This window comes from Chiloscyllium punctatum, chromosome 3 (genome assembly GCF_047496795.1).
Source record: "Chiloscyllium punctatum isolate Juve2018m chromosome 3, sChiPun1.3, whole genome shotgun sequence".
NCBI lineage: Eukaryota > Metazoa > Chordata > Chondrichthyes > Orectolobiformes > Hemiscylliidae > Chiloscyllium > Chiloscyllium punctatum.
This window is the reverse complement of record NC_092741.1, coordinates 152,184,390-152,203,014: the sequence shown is the minus strand read 5'-3', so window position 1 is coordinate 152,203,014 and position 18,625 is coordinate 152,184,390. Positions and strand designations below refer to the sequence as shown.

The window sequence follows — 18,625 nt, the reverse complement described above, 5'->3', positions numbered from 1 at the left end:
AATTTTACTGTTCTGTTCTTTTGTAGTTACTTGGGGCCTCCCAAAGAGGGACCCTGTCCAAGTTGAGCAAAGAACCCCAGGGAAGTCAGGTTTACCCACCATGGTGTGAAGGCCAGAATGCTGTGTTTGGCCATCCTCTCCTGACCCTCTTGTTGCCCATCTCTCAATCCCTCCCTTACTGCTCCCTCACCACTGACAGTTTCACTTGGGCCAGACATATACTTTGTGTGGATTTAGTCTGGGCTTCAATCTCACTGCTACATCCTCCGACAACCTCTATCTGCCGTTCCCTCACACTCGCCAGCCCCAACCTCAGCTCACATCACACTTGGACTCCATTTCCTCTTTCACAGGATCACAGACTTTCCTCACAGACCCTTTGGACTACACTGAACCAAGCCATTTGGCTCAACTCTCTGTACCAATTCTGAACTACTCCAAGAACATAGTAATCCAATGCCCTCATAGTCCGACCTTTCTCGCACAATTGGATCCCATTTCAGCTTTTATTTTCTGCCACTGTTGTAGAGCCCCTGTTGATCATCCATCAAAACTGTGCACAGCTGCAACTTTGGTATAAATTGAGAAAAGGGAATGTTCAACAAGACCTGGGTATCCTTGCGCACCAATCACTAAAAGTAAACTGCAGGTATAGCAGGAGTACAGACTTTTGTATGGTTTATTTTCCACACAAGCCTCATGACACTATGTCAGCGTCCTTCTATTCTACTGTTGTTAGCATTGCCAAGGATCTGGGTTCGATTCCCGCCTTGGGCAACTGTCTGTGTGGAGTTTGCACATTCTCCCTGTAGGTAAAAAAAATGACTGCAGATGCTGGAAACCAGATTTTGGATTAGTGGTGCTGGAAGAGCAAAGCAGTTCAGGCAGCATCCGAGGAGCAGCAATCTGCTTGGGTTTCCTCCCACAATCCAAAGATGTGCAGGTCAGGTGAATTGGCCAGGCTAAATTGCCTATTAGGTACATTAGTCAGAGGGAAGTGGGTCTGGGCGGGTTCCACTTTGCAGGGTCAGTGTGGACTTGTTGGGCCAAAGGGCCTGTTTCCACACTGTGGGAATCTAACTAATCTAAATCTAAACCTCCTACTAACTGCATCATTGCCATCTACTTGAGCCACTCATGTGTAGTGGGAGGTTTCCCATCACTTTAATTACTGACAAATTAGCTCTTTGCTCTAAGAGTCGCCTTTCCCCAATTCTGGATTCCAGTTTCTCTAAACGTCCCACAATACTTTACAGTTTTAAAATGTCCTTTTTTAAGGGTTGCAAATTCTTGTTTGTAGGATAGGAGATCAAATATAGACAGAACAAGCAATCGCACTTCTCAAACTAGCATCTGCCTGCTCAAACCTTCAACTTTAGTGCCATCTCATGGCTTCCTCAAACCATTACATCTGCTATAGGAATGCAGACAGGGCAAAGAATTTAATTTTTAAAAATTAGTTACTTGTGAGATGTGGCATGGAGGGCTAGCAAGCATTCACTTCCCATCCCCATTTGCCGAGAGGGTGGTAGCGAGCTGTGTTGTTGAAATGCAGCAGTACTCAGAGTGTAGGGATGCCTACAGTGCTGTTGGGAAAGTTTCAAGATTTTGACCTTGAATGATGAAATAGTTCTTAAGTTAGATTGGTATGTGGCTTGCAGGTGAACTTGCAGATGGTGCTGCCATAGATCTGCTGCCCTTGTCCTTCTGTGATGTGGAGGTGCCAGTGTAGGACTGGGGTGGGCAAAATTAAAAATCACACGACGGCAGGTTATAGTTTATTTGGAAGTACAAGCTTTCAGAGCGCAGTTCTTTCATCGGGGAGCTGTTGGGGCAGGATCACAAAACACAGAAAAGATCAGTGTCATGGAACTGAGACAATATATTGAACAATCCTAGACTGCTATTAAGTCTTTCATCTTTTAGAATGGAGATGCAGGTTTCGGTTCATTAATATGTAAATCCCATCTTGAGATTGAGACTTAAAAAGTAGTTCTGGGATTTACATGCAAATGAACCGAAACCTGCATCCCCATTCTAAAAGACAAAAAAAAAACTTAACAGCAATCTAGGATTTTTTCAATATAATCACATCAGTAGCATGACACCGTGGTCTTTTGCTATAAATTCTGTGTCTTATGATCCTGCTCCACAACCACCTGATGAAGGAGCAGTGCTCCGAAATTAGTACTTCCAAATAAATCTGTTGGATTATAACCTGGTATTGTCATTCTAGATGATAAATTTCACAGGTTTGTAAGGTGCTATCGGAAGAATATTGGTGAGGATGTAGCAAGTGCATCTTGTAGATGGTGTACATTACTGCCACCATGTGCTGGTGATGAAAGAACTGGATGTGATGCCAATCACGTGGGTGACTTTTCCTGGATGGTGTCACCTTTGAGTGTTGTTGGAAATGTACTCCCCATTTGCTGGGTAGGTGTACCCTTGCAGCCTGACCTGGACCTTGTAGACAGTGGGCAGGCTTTGGGGATGGTGTGGAGGTGAACTAGTTGCTGCACCATTTCAGCCTCCGACCTTCTCTTTTAGCCACAGTATACAGTTTATGTCAAAAGTAAACAAACAATAAAATCAAAAGGAACTGCGGATGCTGGAAATCAGAAAAAAAAACATTGCTGGAAGAGCTCAGCAGGTTTGGCAGTACCTGTGGAAAGAAATCAGAGTTAATGTTTCGGGTCTCGTGACCCTTCCTCAAAACTGATGGGAGTGACGAAAATGTTGGTTTTTATGCAGAAGATAGGGTGGGGGGTTGGGGGGCAGGGGGGGGGAGAAAGAGAGAAAGAGAGATATGGAGTAACAATAGGTGCGGTTAGAAACCAAAGACAGAGAAGAGCGATTGGACAGACAAAGGAGTGGATAACGATCTGGCTGGGAGGGTGAATAGTTATTAATGGGGATTGTTAGTGACCAATAGCAGTTGCTTGTAACAGCAGACCATGTGATATCAATGCCTGGTGTGTGGGGGTTGGGAAAAGATGCCTCAAGCCCAAAGCTGTGGGCTCAATATTGAGACCAAAAGTCTCTAGCATTGCCAAACAGAAAATGAGGTGCTGTACTTCCAGCTTGTGCTCAGCTTCACTGGAGCACTGGGGCAAGCCTGAGACAGAGATGTTGGCCAGGGAACGGAGTGGTGTGTTAAAGTGGCAGGCAACTGGAAACTACAAAATGGTCACCCAGTCTATGCTTTGTTTCTCCAACTTGGAGGAGATCACATTGTGAACAGCAAATGCAATAATAGACTAGCTTGAGTGAAGTGTGGGTAAGGTGCCTGGAAGGAGTGTTTGGACCTTTGGATACTCAGGAGGAAGGAAGCAAATGGACAGGTGTTGGTCCTTGTGCCTTTTGAGGCTGTACGACAGATGTTGGGAATGGAGGAGGAGTGGACCAGGGTGTCCCAGATGGAATGGACCTGGGGGGGGGGGAGAAGTGGAGAAGGGAGGGGGAGGAGAAGAGGAGAAGGGGAGAAGGGAGGGGGATGTGGGTCTGGTGGTGGCATCCCACTGAAGACAGCAGAAGTGGCAGCAAATGATCTTCTCCATGTGGATGTTGGTGGAATTAGGTGAGGACAAAGGGGGCTCTATCACTGTTATGATTTCATAAATACATTAAGGACAAAAGGGTAATAGGGAGAGAATAGGGCCCATTAAAGATCAGCAAGGCAACCTTCACAGGAGATGGGGGAGCTACTAAACGAGTATTTTGCATCAGTGTTTACTGCAGAGAAGGACATGGAAGATATAGAATGTGGAGAAATAGATAGTCACATCTTGAAAAATGTCCATATTTCAGAGATGGTAGTGCTGGATGTCTTAAAATGCACAAAAGTGGATAAATCCCCACTTATCACGTATATGCTAGAACTCTGTGGGAAGACCATAAGACCATTAGACATAGGAGTGGAAGGAAGGCCATTCGGCCCATCGAGTCCACTCCGCCATTCAATCATGGCTGATGGGCATTTCAACTCCACTTACCCGCATTCTCCCCGTAGCCCTTAATTCCTCGAGACAACAAGAATTTATCAATCTCTGCCTTGAAGACATTTAGCGTCCTGGCCTCCACTGCACTCTGCGGCAATGAATTCCACAGGCCCAACACTCTCTGGCTGAAGAAATGTCTCCGCATTTCTGTTCTGAATTTACCCCCTCTAATTCTAAGGCTGTGTCCACGGGTCCTAGTCTCCTCGCCTAACAGAAACAATTTCCCAGCATCCACCCTTTCCAAGCCATGTATAATCTTGTACGTCTCTATTAAGTCTCCCCTTAATCTTCTAAACTCCAATGAATACAATCCCAGGATCCTCAGCCATTCCTCATATGTTAGACCAACCATTCCAGGGATCATCCGTGTGAATCTCCACTGGAAACGTTCCAGTGCCAGTATGTCCTTCCTGAGGTGTGGGGACCAAAACTGGACAGTACTCCAAATGGGGCCTAACCAGAGCTTTATAAAGTCTCAGTAGCACAACGGTGCTTTTATATTCCAACCCTCTTGAGATAAGTGACAACATTGCATCGGCTTTCTTAATCACGGACTCAACCTGCATGTTGACCTTTAGAGAATCCTCGACTAGCACTCCCAGATCCCTTTGTACTTTGGCTTTACGAATTTTCTCACCGTTTAGAAAGTAGTCTATGCTTTTATTCTTTTTGCCAAAGTGCAAGACCTCGCATTGAATCCCATCAGCCATTTCCTGGACCACTCTCCCAAACTGTCTAGATCCTTCTGTAGCCTCCCCACTTCCTCAGTACTATCTGCCTGTCCATCTAACTTCGTATCATCTGCAAACTTCACTAGAGTGCCCCCAGTCCCTTCACCCAGATCATTAATATATAATGTGAACAGCTGCGGCCCCAACACTGAACCCTGCGGGACACCGCTCGTCACCGGCTACCATTCCGAAAAAGAACCTTTTATCCCAACTCTCTGCCTTCTGTCAGACAGCTAATCCTCAATCCATCCCAGTAGCTCACCTTGAACACCATGGCCCCTCACCTTGCTCAGCAGCCTCCCATGTGGCACCTTTTCAAAGGCCTTTTGGAAGTCTAGATAGACCACATCCACTGGGTTTCCCTGGTCTAACCTACTTGTCACGTCTTCAAAGAATTCCAGCAGGTTTGTCAGGCATGACTTCCCTTTACTAAATTCATGTTGACTTGTTCTAATCAGACTCTGCTCTTTTAAGAATTTAGAAACCTCATCCTTAATGATGGATTCTAGAATTTTACCAACCGCCGAGGTTAGGCTAATTGGCCTATAATTTTCCATCTTTTGTCTTGATCCTTTCTTGAACAAGGGGGTTACAACAGCGATCTTCCAATCATCCGGGACTTTCCCTGACTCCAGTGACTCTTGAAAGATCTCAACCAATGCCTCCGCTATTTCCTCAGCCACCTCTCTCAGAACTCTAGGATGTATCCCATCGGGGCCAGGAGATTTATCAATTTTAAGACTTTTTAGCTTTTCTAGCACACTCTCTTTTGTAATGGCAACCATACTCAACTCAGCCCCCTGACTCCTTTAATTGTTGGGATATTACTCATGTCTTCCACTGTGAAAACTGACGCAAAGTACTTGTTAAGTTCTCCTGCTATTTCCTTACCTCCCATCACGAGGCTTCTAGCATCAGTTTGAAGTGGCCCAATGTCTATTTTTGCCTGTCGTTTGTTTCTTATATGTTGAAAGAAACTTTTACTATCATTTCTAATATTACTGGCTAGCCTACCTTCATATTTGATCCTCTCCTTTCTTATTACTCTCTTTGTTATCCTCTGTTTGTTTTGTAGCCTTCCCAATCTTCTGATTTCCCACTGCTCTTGGCCACTTTATAGGATCTCTATTTTTCTTTAATACATTTCCTGACTTCCTTTGTCAGCCATGGCTGCCTAATCCCTCCCCGGATAATCTTTCTTTTCTTGGGGATGAACCTCTGTACAGTGTCCTTAATTATACCCACAAACCCCTGCCATTTTTGCTCTACTGTCTTCCCCGCTAGCCTCTGCTTCCAGTCTATTTTTGTCAGTTCCTCTCTCATGCCCTCATAATTACCTTTATTTAACTGTAACACCATTACATCCGATTTTGCCTTCTCTCTTTCAAACTCTAGACTGAACTCTACCATATTATGATCGCTGCTTCCTAAGGGTTCCCTTAGTTTAAGATCTTTTATAAAGTCTGGTTCATTGCAAAGCACTAGGTCCAGAATAGCCTGCTCCCTTGTGGGCTCCATGACAAGCTGTTCCAAAAAGCCATCGTGTAAGCATTCCATGAATTCCCTTTCTTTGGATCCACTGGCAACATTATTTACCCAGTCCACCTGCATATTGAAGTATCCCATGATCACTGTGACCTTGCCTTTCTGACATGCCTTCTCTATTTCCCGGTACATGTTGCGCCCCTGGTCCTGACCACTGTTAGGAGGTCTGTACACAACTCCAATTATGGTTTTTTTGCCTTTGTGGTTCCTCAATTCCACCCACACAGACTCCACATCATCTGACGCTATGTCTTTCAGTGCCATAGATTTAATTTTGTTCTTAACTAACAAGGCAACCCCACCACCTCTGCCGAACTCCCTGTCTTTTCGATAAGTTGAAAATCCTTGGATGTTTAACTGCCAGTCCTGACCCCCCATAACTAAGTCTCTGTGATGCCTACAACATCATAATCATTCACTATGATCTGTGCCATTAGTTCATCTGCTTTGTTATAAATGCTACGATCATTCAGGTATAGTGCCTTAATGCAAACTTTCTTATCATTAGAGATATTGGAAGTCATATGATGTCCTAAGTTATCCTTGCTTTTTTCTACATTCCCAGTCTGCTTTAATTTTAAATCCGCCTGGACACATGCTATCCTGCTGCTTATCTTTCCATTTAACACCATACTCCCTGTCGCTTTCACTTTCCCTTCCCCCCACAAGCTAGGGAAGTGATTGCTGGGCCTCTTATTGAGATATTTGGAACGTCGATAGACATCGGTGAGGTGCCTGAAGATTGGAGGTCAGCTAACGTGGTTCCACTATTTAAGAAAGGTGGTAAGAAAAAGCAGAGAACTATAGACCAATGAGCCTGACATCGGTGGTGGGCAGGTTATTGGAGGGAATCCTAAGGGACAGGATTTACATGCATTTTAATAGGCAAGGACTGATTAGGGATAGTCAACATGGCTTTGTGCTTGGAAAATCATGTCTCACAAACGTGATTGCGTTTTTTGAAGAAGATTGATGAGGGCAGAGTGGTGGATGTGATCTATATGGACTTCAGTAAGATTTTCGTCAAGATTCCACATGGGAGACTGCTTAACAAGGTTAGGTCACATAGAATACAAAGAGAACAGGTCATTTTGATACAGAACTGCCTAGAAAGTAGAATATAGAGGATGGTAGGGGAGGGATGCTTTTCAGATTGAAGGCCTGTGACCAGAGGTGTGCCACAAAGATCAATGCTGGGTCCACTGCTTTTCGTCATTTATATAAATAATCTGGATGTGAACATATGAGGTATAGTTGGTAAGTTTGCAGATGACACGAAAATTGGAGGTGTAGTGGATAGCGAAGGAGGTTACCTCAGAGTACAACAGGATCTTGATCAGATGGGCCAATGGGCTGAGGAGTGGCAGATGGAGTTTATTTTAGATAAATATGAGGTGCTGCATTTTGGGGAAGCAAATCTTATTTGGACTTGTACACTTAACAGTAAGGTCCTGGGGAGTGTTGTTGAACAAAGGGACCTTGGAGTGCATGTTCATAGCTCCTTGAAAGTGGAGTCAGAGGTAGATAGGATAGTGAAGAAAGCGTTTGGTATGCTTTCCTTTATTGGTCAGAGTATGAAGTACAGGAGTTGGGAGGTCATGTTGTGGCTGTACAGGACATTGGTTATGCCACTGTTGGAATACTGCATGCAATACTGGTCTCCTTCCTATCGGAAAGATGTTGTGAAACTTGAAAGGGTTCAGAAAAAATTAACAAGAATGTTGCCAGGATTAGAGTGTTTGAACTATAGGGAGAGGCTGAACAGGCTGGGGCTGTTTTCCCTTGAGTGTTGCAGGCTGAGGGGTGACCTCAAAAGTTTATAAAATCATGTGGGGCATGGATAGGGCAAATAGGCAATGGCTTTTCCCTGGGGTGGGAAGTCCAGATCTGGAGGACAGAGGTTTAAGGTGAGAGGGGAAAGATAGAAAAGGGGCAACTTTTTCCATGCAGAGGGTGGTGTGTGTATGGAATGAGTTGCCAGGGGAAGTGGTGGAGGCTGGTACAATTGCAACATTTAAAAGAAGTTTGGATGGGTATATGAACAGGAAGGGTCAGAAGGATATGGGCTAAGTGCTGTCAAATGGAATTGGATTTATTGAGGATAGCGGGTCAGCATGGACAAGTTGGACTGAAGGTCTGTTTCTGTGCTGTACATCTCTCTAACTTCTGAGAGGGAAGAGAGGGGCTAATGGTTAAAGTGTGGGAGATCCAGCTGAGGGCCCTGTCAACAACAATGCTGGGAAATCCTCAGTTGAGGAAGAAGGTGGACATTTCAGAGGCCCTTTGTCCAAGTTGGCATCATCAGAACAGATGCGACAGAGGAACTGGGAGAATGAAACAAAATCTATACAGGAAGCAGGGTGTCATGCTGGTGTCATCGTTGTAGTGACTAGGTTTTAGAAACATGAATCAGCTCCCCCTTTTTGTGAATCCCCTCTCAGCCAGTCACAACAAATATTGTCATTTCCTTCACAGCACGGATCACATTTCAATGAAAATAACGGGCTCGTCAAAATGAGGAACCAATCACAAGGTTTTCCTGGGTAACTACTAACCCAGACATCAAGCACACACAATTCAGGGAGCAAATTGTGAAATAAGAGACTGTCAGTACAGCGAGGAAGGGCAAAAGCAATACAGTTTAAAAGTGCTTCGACTTTTTGAGGTGCTGGATTTTGTCAGAGGCCATGGTTGTTTAATGCTTGGCTTGTATCCCCAACATTAGCAGAGTCAGTAGGTAACTTTGGAAACAAAATATAGAGCCAGGTAAAGGCCATTCAGCCCACAAGCCTGCTCTGCTATTCAACATGGTTGATCAAACTCAGTGCCCTGTTCCTGCTTACTCCCCATATAATTTGATCCCTTTAATCCTAAAATCCATATCCAAAACTACACTTAGAATTGCCCAACATGGAAATCTTCAATGTTTTGGCCTCAACAGTTTCCTGTGGCAGAGATTTCCACAGGTTCGCTACTCATTTTTTCTCATCTGTGTCCTAGAAGACCATCTCCTTATCCTGCAACCCACTGATTCTAGACTCCCTGGCCACTGAGCGAAAGTGATGACTGCAGATTAGAGCCAAGAGTGTGGTGCTGGAAAAGCACAGCAGGTCAGGCAGCATCCGAGGAGCAAGAAAATCCACATTTCGAGCAAAAGCCCTTCATCTCTGGCCACTGAAATTATCCTTCCTACAACTACCCTCTCAAATCTAGTTCAAATTTTATAGATTTCTAAGAGACCTCGTCATTCTTCGAAAGTCTAGTTAATATAATTGAAATGATCCAGTCTCTCTCCAGATAACAGCCCCACCATCCCAGGAATCAGTCTGGTAAACCATCGCTGCACCCTCTCAATAGTCAGAACATCCTTCCTCAGATAAAGAGGCCAAAGCTGTACACAATACTCCAGGCATAGTCTTACCAATGCCCTGTATAATTGTGGCAAGACATCCCTATACTTGTTATGAAGGCCAATATACAATTTGCCTTCTCACCACCTGCTGTGCCTACAAATGTTTACTTTCAGCAAATGGTTGTCCTCCAAAATTTGCTTTTTCACTGGGTACTATCTTCCAACATGCGAAGAAAATAGAGGGAGAGAGGAAGAGAGACTTATACAGAGGCTTCCAAATTCTGCTGTCATGAGGCATAATTTCTTCTCTCTGCTCCTCAAAAACAGCGACTGAAATATGATTTGTTTGAATGTCCTAAAATCTGATTTCATTGTCTTTCTAGGCTGGCTAACCGACAGGCAAATCATTCAGAATGATACAATCCTTCAACTGCAGAACAGGCCATTCAGCCCATCACTTCCACACTGACCCCCAAACAGCATCTCACCCAAACCCACCATACCCCAGTTAAGAATGAACCACACGGTTGTGGATCTGGAGGTCATATGTAGGCCAAACCAGGTACAGGCTGTAGTTTCCTTCTCTAAAAGACACTTGTGAACCAGATAGATTTTTCTGACAATAAAGCAACAGTTCCAAGGTCATTATTTATTCACCTAATTCCATATGTTTAAATCAAATATAAACGCTACCAGGATTTGAACCCTGGTCCCCCAAAACATTACCTCAGACTCTAGCAATAAAATCAACAGGCCATCACATCCCATACAAATGCTGGTCTAGCCAAATAATGGCCAAACTCCACAAAAGAGTGCATAAACGCAATGCCAATTCACCAGGGGGCTGTCGAGGGACACAGCTTATCTAAACAGGGCTAGAATTCCAGTATTTGATGCACATTGAGCCTACACACTCTGGTGACTGGATTGTGGGCTGCACCTAGTTCATGCTGGGACATCATAATCTCTGGAACAAAGTGCTCTACGTCTAAGAGAGGATAGCTCCAATTCTCACTTGCTTGTCCTATCGAAAATGGTAAGCCTTCTTTCTCAAAGCAAGGTCAAAATCTCAGTCATCACATTGCAATTTGCAGATAAATATTTTGAGTTCTTTTTTTAAAATTCTCTAATTTTTTAAATCATTCACCCTTTCTCACCATAAATTTTGAAAATGGTGCAAAACAAGTAAACACTTTTGCTATAAAAAGAATATTTCAATAACTTTATGACTTTTTCTACACCAAAAGCACTGCAGTGTAACTCAATTTATAGTGTCAAAGACATCTCATCAGATTCTATTTTTCTAACAGAATTAGTACGCTTTGCTGAGAAAATGGTTTCAGGTTTCCAAACACCTCGTTAGGTGGCATAAGTACAGCTATTTTAAACTAACTTTCTCATTAACAAGTGGAAAATTGCTTTTGATCATTAATTTCATAAGTAAATTCAAATTGTAGAGGATGAGAACCTTTACATTTGTGGAAGCAGGCCATTTGATTCATCAAGTCCACACTGACCTTCTGAAGAGAATCCCCTCCCACCAAATCTCTGCAACCTTACAATTCCCATGGCTAATTCACCTCTCCTGCACATCTTTGGACTGTGGGAGGAAACCAGAGCACCCAGAGGAAGTCCACACAGACATGGGGAGTATGTATGAAACTCCACACAGTTGCCCAAGGCTGGAGTCGAACCCTTGTCCCTGGCTGTGAGACAGCAGTGCTAACCACTGAGCCACCATGCTGTCAAATGCATTATAAAAATATTCTTCTTCACTTACCACTAACTGAACAACATCTTTGGGTTTGTGCTTTGCAGACTTGAAGGAGGCCAGTTGAGTGACAACAACAATTTGATACTCCACATGGCCTGACATCAGTTTGCCATGGATCTCCTGGTACTCTGGGACTGCCAAGTCTACTCCAGTGTGCACATTCTGGATTGACCTGAATCGAAAACAAAAATTACAGGAAAAGGATTTGTTACTGAAAGCATTTCAATAAATGCGTCTCTCAAAGGCCTCGCAAGCTTTGTAGCTATCTGACAATCCTACTTAACAAATGTCAATGGTATAGGTCATTCTGCTATAATGTGTGTCTCATCAGCACAAATTGGCTATAATGCAATTGATGAATTTTGAACATAGCTTGCATTATCCAAACAAGCTACTGAATGGGTATAGTGATTTTCTACTGGCGGTTTTCCATAGCATGATTTCTATAGCACAAGGTTGCAGTGGAACACAATTGTCCTGTTGTAGTAGAACATTTTTGTTACCCAAGTACCATAAAATGGAAATGTGGATAATTCTTGAACATTCTGAATTGAATCATGCTATTTGCACGAATTCCCCAACAGATTATAATGCTGCAATGTTAAACAGTTGCTACCAAAATGTATTCACAATGTGAAAAAAATGTTACTTGATTGAGAAAGCTAGAGCCATACACTTGATAATTGGTATGACTTCTAAATAACTATCATGAAACAACAAATGAGATATCTTGAGTCTCTACATTGTTCAATCTGAAATCCATCCTTGAATTAGGTGGGTGTATATTAGATGTCAATATTCTCTGAGTTAACACAATGGTGACAACTGTGTCAAGTGCATTACTGAATGATTCCAGCATTTCTCAAATCAATGCTAAAACCAGTTGTGGGCCCTACCCCTATTTTTACACTGGTATAGCCAGACCATTCAGTAAAAGGCTGGCACAACATAGAGGGATGAAGAACGTAAATGTACTGTAGTTAAGTTTGTAGATAACAAAATTAGGTGGGAAAGCAAGTGGTGAGGATGTCACAGATTTTCCAAAGATATATGGATAGGTTAAGTGAGAATAGAGAAACAAATATTATTTAAATTGAGAGAGATATGCAGAAAGATACAACATAGAGGGATTTGGGAGTCGTGGTCATTAAAAACTAGCATGCAGCCTCAGCAAGTGATCAGGAACTAGTGATGAAGAAAACTTTGAAAGCTAGTGCTTCCAAATAAACTTGTTGGACTATAACCTGGTGTTGTATGATTTTTAAACTTTCTCCATTCCCAATATCCTGGTTATTCTCTTCTGAACTATCTTCAGTTTAATAATATCCCTCCTATAAAAGGGCTACCAAAATGCACACAGAACTCCAGAAGAGATCTCACTAACATCCTTTTGAAACTCAACATGATGTCCCAACTCCAATACTCAAAGATCTGTGCAATGAAGACAAGCATGCCAAACACCTTCTTAACCACCCTGTCTACCTATGGTGCAAATTTCATGTACCCAAACCCCTAGGTATTTCTGTTATACAACACTACCCAATGCTTTGTAATTAATTGTATAAATCCTCCCCTTGTTTGTTTTGGCAAACACAATATCCCACCTTTATCCAAATTAAGCTCCACCTGCCACTCCTCAGCCTACTGATCTAATTGATCAAGGTAACCTTCTTCACTATCCACTACATCACCCATTTTGGTGTCATCTGCAAAGTTACTAACCATGCCTTCAATATTCTCATCTAAAATCATTTATATAAGTGGCAAAAGTGGACCCAGTACTGATCCCTGAGGAACACGGCTGGTCACAGGCCTCCGGTCCAAAACAATAACCCTCCACCATCACCCTGTCTCCTGCTATAAAGCTAATTTTTTATCCTATTGGCAAGCTCATCCTGAATCCCATATGATCTAACTTTACTAAATAATATACGATGCAGAACCTTGTCAAATGCTTTACTATAGTCCAGGTTAAAAAATGTCTACTGTTCTGCCCTCAGTCTTTCTGGTTCCTTCATTAAAAAACTCAATCGATTTTGAGAGACACTATTCCCTTTGCATAAAACCATGCTGACTATCCTAATCAGTCCTTGCCTCCCCAAATACATGTAAATCCTATCTTTCAGGATGTGTTAATTCTATGTATATGTAAATGTGAAAATTCCTACCATTTTTAGAGGAGACAGTAGGCAATCTCTGAATAAGTATATCAAAGACTTTAACTATTCTTTTGGTATTTTATTCAATTAGCACAAAATTTGTTTTGCAAGTACCAGCACCAGCCTTAAATAGTCCTAATTAGAGTATTATCCACCATACAATCTTAGCACAATGTGGGTTACAGTTAGGAAATGTCCCAATTACCCAACCATGATAAGCATTTATATAATCAACAGTACAACTTGCTACACAACATTCCAATTAAATATGATGCCAAATGTTTCTGTGGGTGATAAGGACAGATAGCTTTGGTGAAAGGTAAAGGATTTAATGAGCATCTTAAAAAGGAGTGAGAGATGGACGGGGTTAGAGTGGAAATTCCAGAGCTTAGATCACCAGCAACTGAGGGCATGCAGCCAATGGTGAACTAAAAACCAAGGAGAGGTGAAGCCAGACTTGGAGCAGCGCAAATATCTCGAGAAGGCTGTGGGGCTGGAGAAGATTTCAGCAATGGGGAGATGGGGGAAGGTGTAGGCTGTAAGGAAAAATTCAAAAGGAAAAATAAGAATTAGAACTTTAATAAGAGGATACCGTCAGACTAGGAGCCAATGTAGCTCAGAGTGCAGGGTTGATGGGTGAACAGGACTGGTGTCAGTTAGGATGTGGACAGGAGAGTTTTGATTGAGGCCAACTTTACAGAAAAGACAGCATAGGAAATGGTCAAGCTGAGAAACAATAAAACCTTATTATTCTACAAATCAAACAGCAATTCATCCTGTTACCAGCAACAGAGGGATTGCACACAGCGAGGAATACTGCTTTTAAAAAAAAACTAGCATCTCCAGCAGTGAAACGAGCAACATTATATTTTATCAGCAACATTATATTTCTTCATTGCAAAACTGAAAAAAAACCACACAGATCGATTTGGCTCCAAGGAACCGAGAGAAACTTGTTCAGGCCCGTAATGCTGTTCAACCTCCATCTTAAAGAACTGGTTAAATAAAGTGAACACAACGACGTGTCCTGGTCTTAAATACCAGCTGATTAAAAAGTGCAAAATATTATACTGAACAACTGCATTTCGAGAGGAGGCAAATGTAAGGTTTTATGTGGACATCCTGATCCAGCAAATCCCGTGTCCACCTCAGAGTTCAGAGTAAAGACTAAGAGTCCAAGTTTGCTTTTCTAAATCCACTTTTCCAGCTAAACTCTCAGTGTAAACACAGAGTAAGTTGCTCTTGTTTAAAAGATCACCCCCTACTGCACCAGTGTGACATTTTCCAGCCTGTCTTCCCGAGGCCTTCGCGAGAATTACATTTTTGCGGCTGTCTTCCGCAATGATAACAAAACTGCACCAGTTAATTCATTTCAGAGATAAGAGAAAAGCCAGCCCTCCCTATCCTGCGGGACCTGAAGCCCCAAGGTCCGCACTCGAGTAGCTCTGCTCTGAGCTGCGCTGGTAGTTTTAAGCTCAAGTGACAATACGGAAATATGTGAGAAACAGCTGAGAGCCCAATGCAAAGGGGGGCAGCCGCGGAGTGAGTGGGACATCAGACCCCTCTCTCCCTGTGACACTGTGCTGTGGCTGCAGAAACCTCCCCTACCTGGAAGTGATGAGACCCTCAGGCATGTTTGTGGGAGCTGCCTGCACTCTCAGACTCACTCACACTGAAAGAGAGAGAGAGAGAGAGCTGGGTTTCAGCGCAGAGAGACTCTGCGGCTTGTGACAGTCACGGGACTCAGAGTGAGAGATAGAGACAGAGAGTAGGCAGTGACTATCCCTCCCAGGGTCATACTCCAAACACTGCCCCAACAACTGCAAAAACAAAAACCATCACAGCTCTTTAAACTCGATCAGAGACACTGATCGCGATCTCTCTCCCTCCCTCCCTCTGTGCCACGCCTGCCGACAATTAAAGTTCAGATTCGATGTTTCCCCGGATCTCCAGCTGATCCTGTTTGCAACAAAACATATCATCAACACGTAGTCGGCAGGATTCGAACCTGCGCGGGGAGACCCCAATGGATTTCTAGTCCATCGCCTTAACCACTCGGCCACGACTACTTGCATATACACGTTCTGCTACTGCCAATTCATTCACTTGCTCTTCGTCTGTTTTAAAATCACATAACATGGGGTTATAGTCCAATAGTGGTGCCTCTCAACACTGTAAACCTGTTGGACTATAACCTGGGTGGTTTATAACTTTGTACACCCCAATCCAACAAGGTGCCTTCAACTCATGACTTTTAAAACGTGTGTGCCATGTATTTTTAAACATAAATTTCATTGGTGTTGGTGAACACTATCTAAAACTAGGTAAAAACAATGACTGCAGATGCTGGAAACCAGATTCTGGATTAGTGGTGCTGGAAGAGCACAGCAGTTCAGGCAGCATCAGAGGAGCTTCGAAATCGACATTTCGGGCAAAAGCCCTTCATCAGAAATCCTGATGAAGGGCTTTTGCCCGAAACGTCGGTTTCACTGCTCCTTGGATGCTGCCTGAACTGCTGTGCTCTTCCAGCACCACTAATCCACTATCTAAAACTAACACATGCACCGGCCAAATGTGAATTAAAAGGCTCTTTCTTCCAGACCCTGCTCTGAACTGAACCTCCTGTTCCATTCTGGTCTCTAAATTACTGTTAGTTTTGACAGAATTTTTACACCGCACCAAGTTCCATTTTAAGGAGGGGAATACTGCAGATGCTGAAAGTTTGAAACCGTAAAGTTTTACAGTACAGAAGTAAGCCATTCGACCCATCTGGTCTGTACCGGCTCCCAAAAGAGCCACCAGCTAGTCCCTCTCTCCAGCCCTTAAAATTGGTCACTTTCAAATGCATATACATCCAGCTCTCTTTTTAAACCTCCCATGGTATCCGCCTCCACAACTCTCTCAGGCAGTGCATTCCAAATCCTAACAACTCTCTGAGTGAAGAGGTTTCTCCTCCACCAAGAACCAAAACATTCTCTCTGACCTCTCGCAGATGTTGCCTGACCACTGAGCATTTCTAGCATTTTACTGTCTTTTTGTTTCAAATTTTATGAAGATGCTAAACTCAAATTCCGGAAACATAGGAGCACAGGGAGGCCATTCAGCCCCTCACGCCAGCTCTGCCATTCAACACGATCATGGCCTATCATTGAGCTCAACACCCTCGTCTTGCACCCCCACTGTATCCTTGATCCTTTTAGCCACAAGAGCATGATCTATCTCCTTCTTGAAAACACAACGTTTTCTGGTCAAATTTGAATGCAGAATACAGGGTTAAAGGCAGGATTCTTGGCAGTGTGGAGGAACAGAGAGATCTTGGCGTCCATGTCCATAAATCCTTCAAAGTTGCCACGTAAGTTGTTAGGGTTGTCAAGAAGGCGTATGGTGTGTTGGATTTCATTAGCAGGGAGATTGAGTTTAAGAGCCGCGAGGTTATGCTGCAGCTCTATAAAGCCCTGGTTAGACCACACTTGGAATATTGTGTTCAGTTTTGGTCGCCTCATTATAGGAAGGATGTGGAAGCTGTAGAGAGGGTGCAGAGGAGATTTCCCAGGATGCTGCCTGGTCTGGAGGGCGTGTCTTATCAAGAAAGATTGAGGGAGCTCGGGCTTTTCTCATTGGAGTGAAAAAGGATGAGAGATGACTTGATAGAGGTGCACAAGATGATGACTTTCTCCCAGGGCAGAAATGGCTATCACGGGGGAGCAGAATCTTAAGGTGATTAGTGGAAGGTTTAGGGGAGATGTCAAAGGTAGGTTCTTTACACAGAGAGGGGTGGGTGCATGGAATGTACTGCCTGCAGTGGTAGTAGAGTCAGATACATTCGGGACATTTAAGCAACTCTTGGATAGGCACATAGAAGTTAATACAATGAAGGGTTTGTAGGTTAATCTAATCTTAGAGTAGGATAAAAAGCCGGCACAACATCGAGGGCTGAAGGGCCTGTACTGTGCTGTCCTGTTCTATGTTCTATGTTTTGGGCTCAACCCCTTTCTGGGTAGTGAATTCCACAAGCTCAACACTCTCTGCTGCCTCACCTTTAGAATTATATGTATATGTTAATACAATCATTTCTGTTGTAACATGGTAGCTCTGTTCTCGTGCAATCCCGTTATAAGAAAATCATGTAACAGCTGCACCATCTAAACTAGTTGGCTTGGAATCACATTATAACCAATACATGCTTTAAACGTTCACTCTACAGAAACAGTGACACAAATTGGTTAATCGCGTTATAGTGCATTTGCATTAATGAAACACACGTTATAGCAGAATGACCTGTATTAATGTTCCTTATTCCTCCCAACAAAATGTATCAGCTTGCACTTTTATATAACTCAAATCAAGCCATTAAGCTCAACCAATTCCCATTGGATTTTATTTTGCACAAAAATCTCTTCCCATCTTTTGTTGGAACACTTCATTCTCCATCATTGAAAGAACAAACCTATTCCTTGAAAAGTCCAAGTCTGGCTGAAATAGAGGAATTAAGAGATCATGGTGTGCATCAAGAAAAGTTGGAGAAAGACGACAGGAAAGGCCAACCAAGAACTAAGCTTAATTTCAAAGAGAAGATGGTGAGGACTGCGGATGCTGGAGATCAGAGTCAAAAAGTGTGTTGCTGGAAAAGCACAGCCGATCAGGCAGCATCCGAGGAGCAAGAGAATCAACATTTCTGGCATAAGCCTTTCATCAGGAATATCATCCCTTATACCCAAAACGTCGATTCTCCTACTCCTCGGATGCTGCCTGACCTGTTGTGCTTTTCCAGCACCACAGCTTTCATCTCTTAATTTCTAAGAGGAGTGGAATTGGAATGCAGGGAGGGTTATCCTAAAATTGTATCAAAACTTGGTCAGACCATACTTAGAAAACTATTTCCAGTACCGGTCACTATATTATGTAAAGTATATGGAGGGACTTGCAAGGTTGCAGTGCAAATTAACAAGAATGATATCAGAAATATGAAGGAAAGGAATTATATTAGGAAAAGATTGATAGGCTAGAGCTCTTTTCTCTCCATAAAGAAGGCTGAGAGGTGACCTTAATTGCTTTTCTAGCTT

At 43.1% G+C, this 18,625-nt stretch overlaps 1 protein-coding gene and 1 non-coding gene across 6 annotated transcripts in view; both read right to left on the bottom strand.

The window, feature by feature from the left end:
- hs1bp3 (HCLS1 binding protein 3) overlaps nucleotides 1-15,402 on the bottom strand; it is a 68,891-nt gene extending 53,489 nt beyond the window's left edge. The window contains exons 1-2 of one of the 5 annotated variants that reach the window (XM_072562424.1): nucleotides 15,171-15,402; nucleotides 11,410-11,575 (exon numbers count right to left, since the gene is read on the bottom strand). In XM_072562424.1, the coding sequence (XP_072418525.1) occupies nucleotides 11,410-11,575; nucleotides 15,171-15,196 (192 nt within the window). In that variant the 5' untranslated portion in view covers nucleotides 15,197-15,402. The other 4 variants (XM_072562434.1, XM_072562429.1, XM_072562445.1 and 1 more) reach the window with 4 other exon arrangements.
- A 147-nt stretch (nucleotides 15,403-15,549) lies between these two features.
- On the bottom strand, nucleotides 15,550-15,631 carry trnas-aga (transfer RNA serine (anticodon AGA)). Its single transcript has one exon. It is a non-coding gene; the product is annotated as a tRNA-Ser (tRNA).
- Between the last annotated feature and the right edge of the window lie 2,994 nt (nucleotides 15,632-18,625).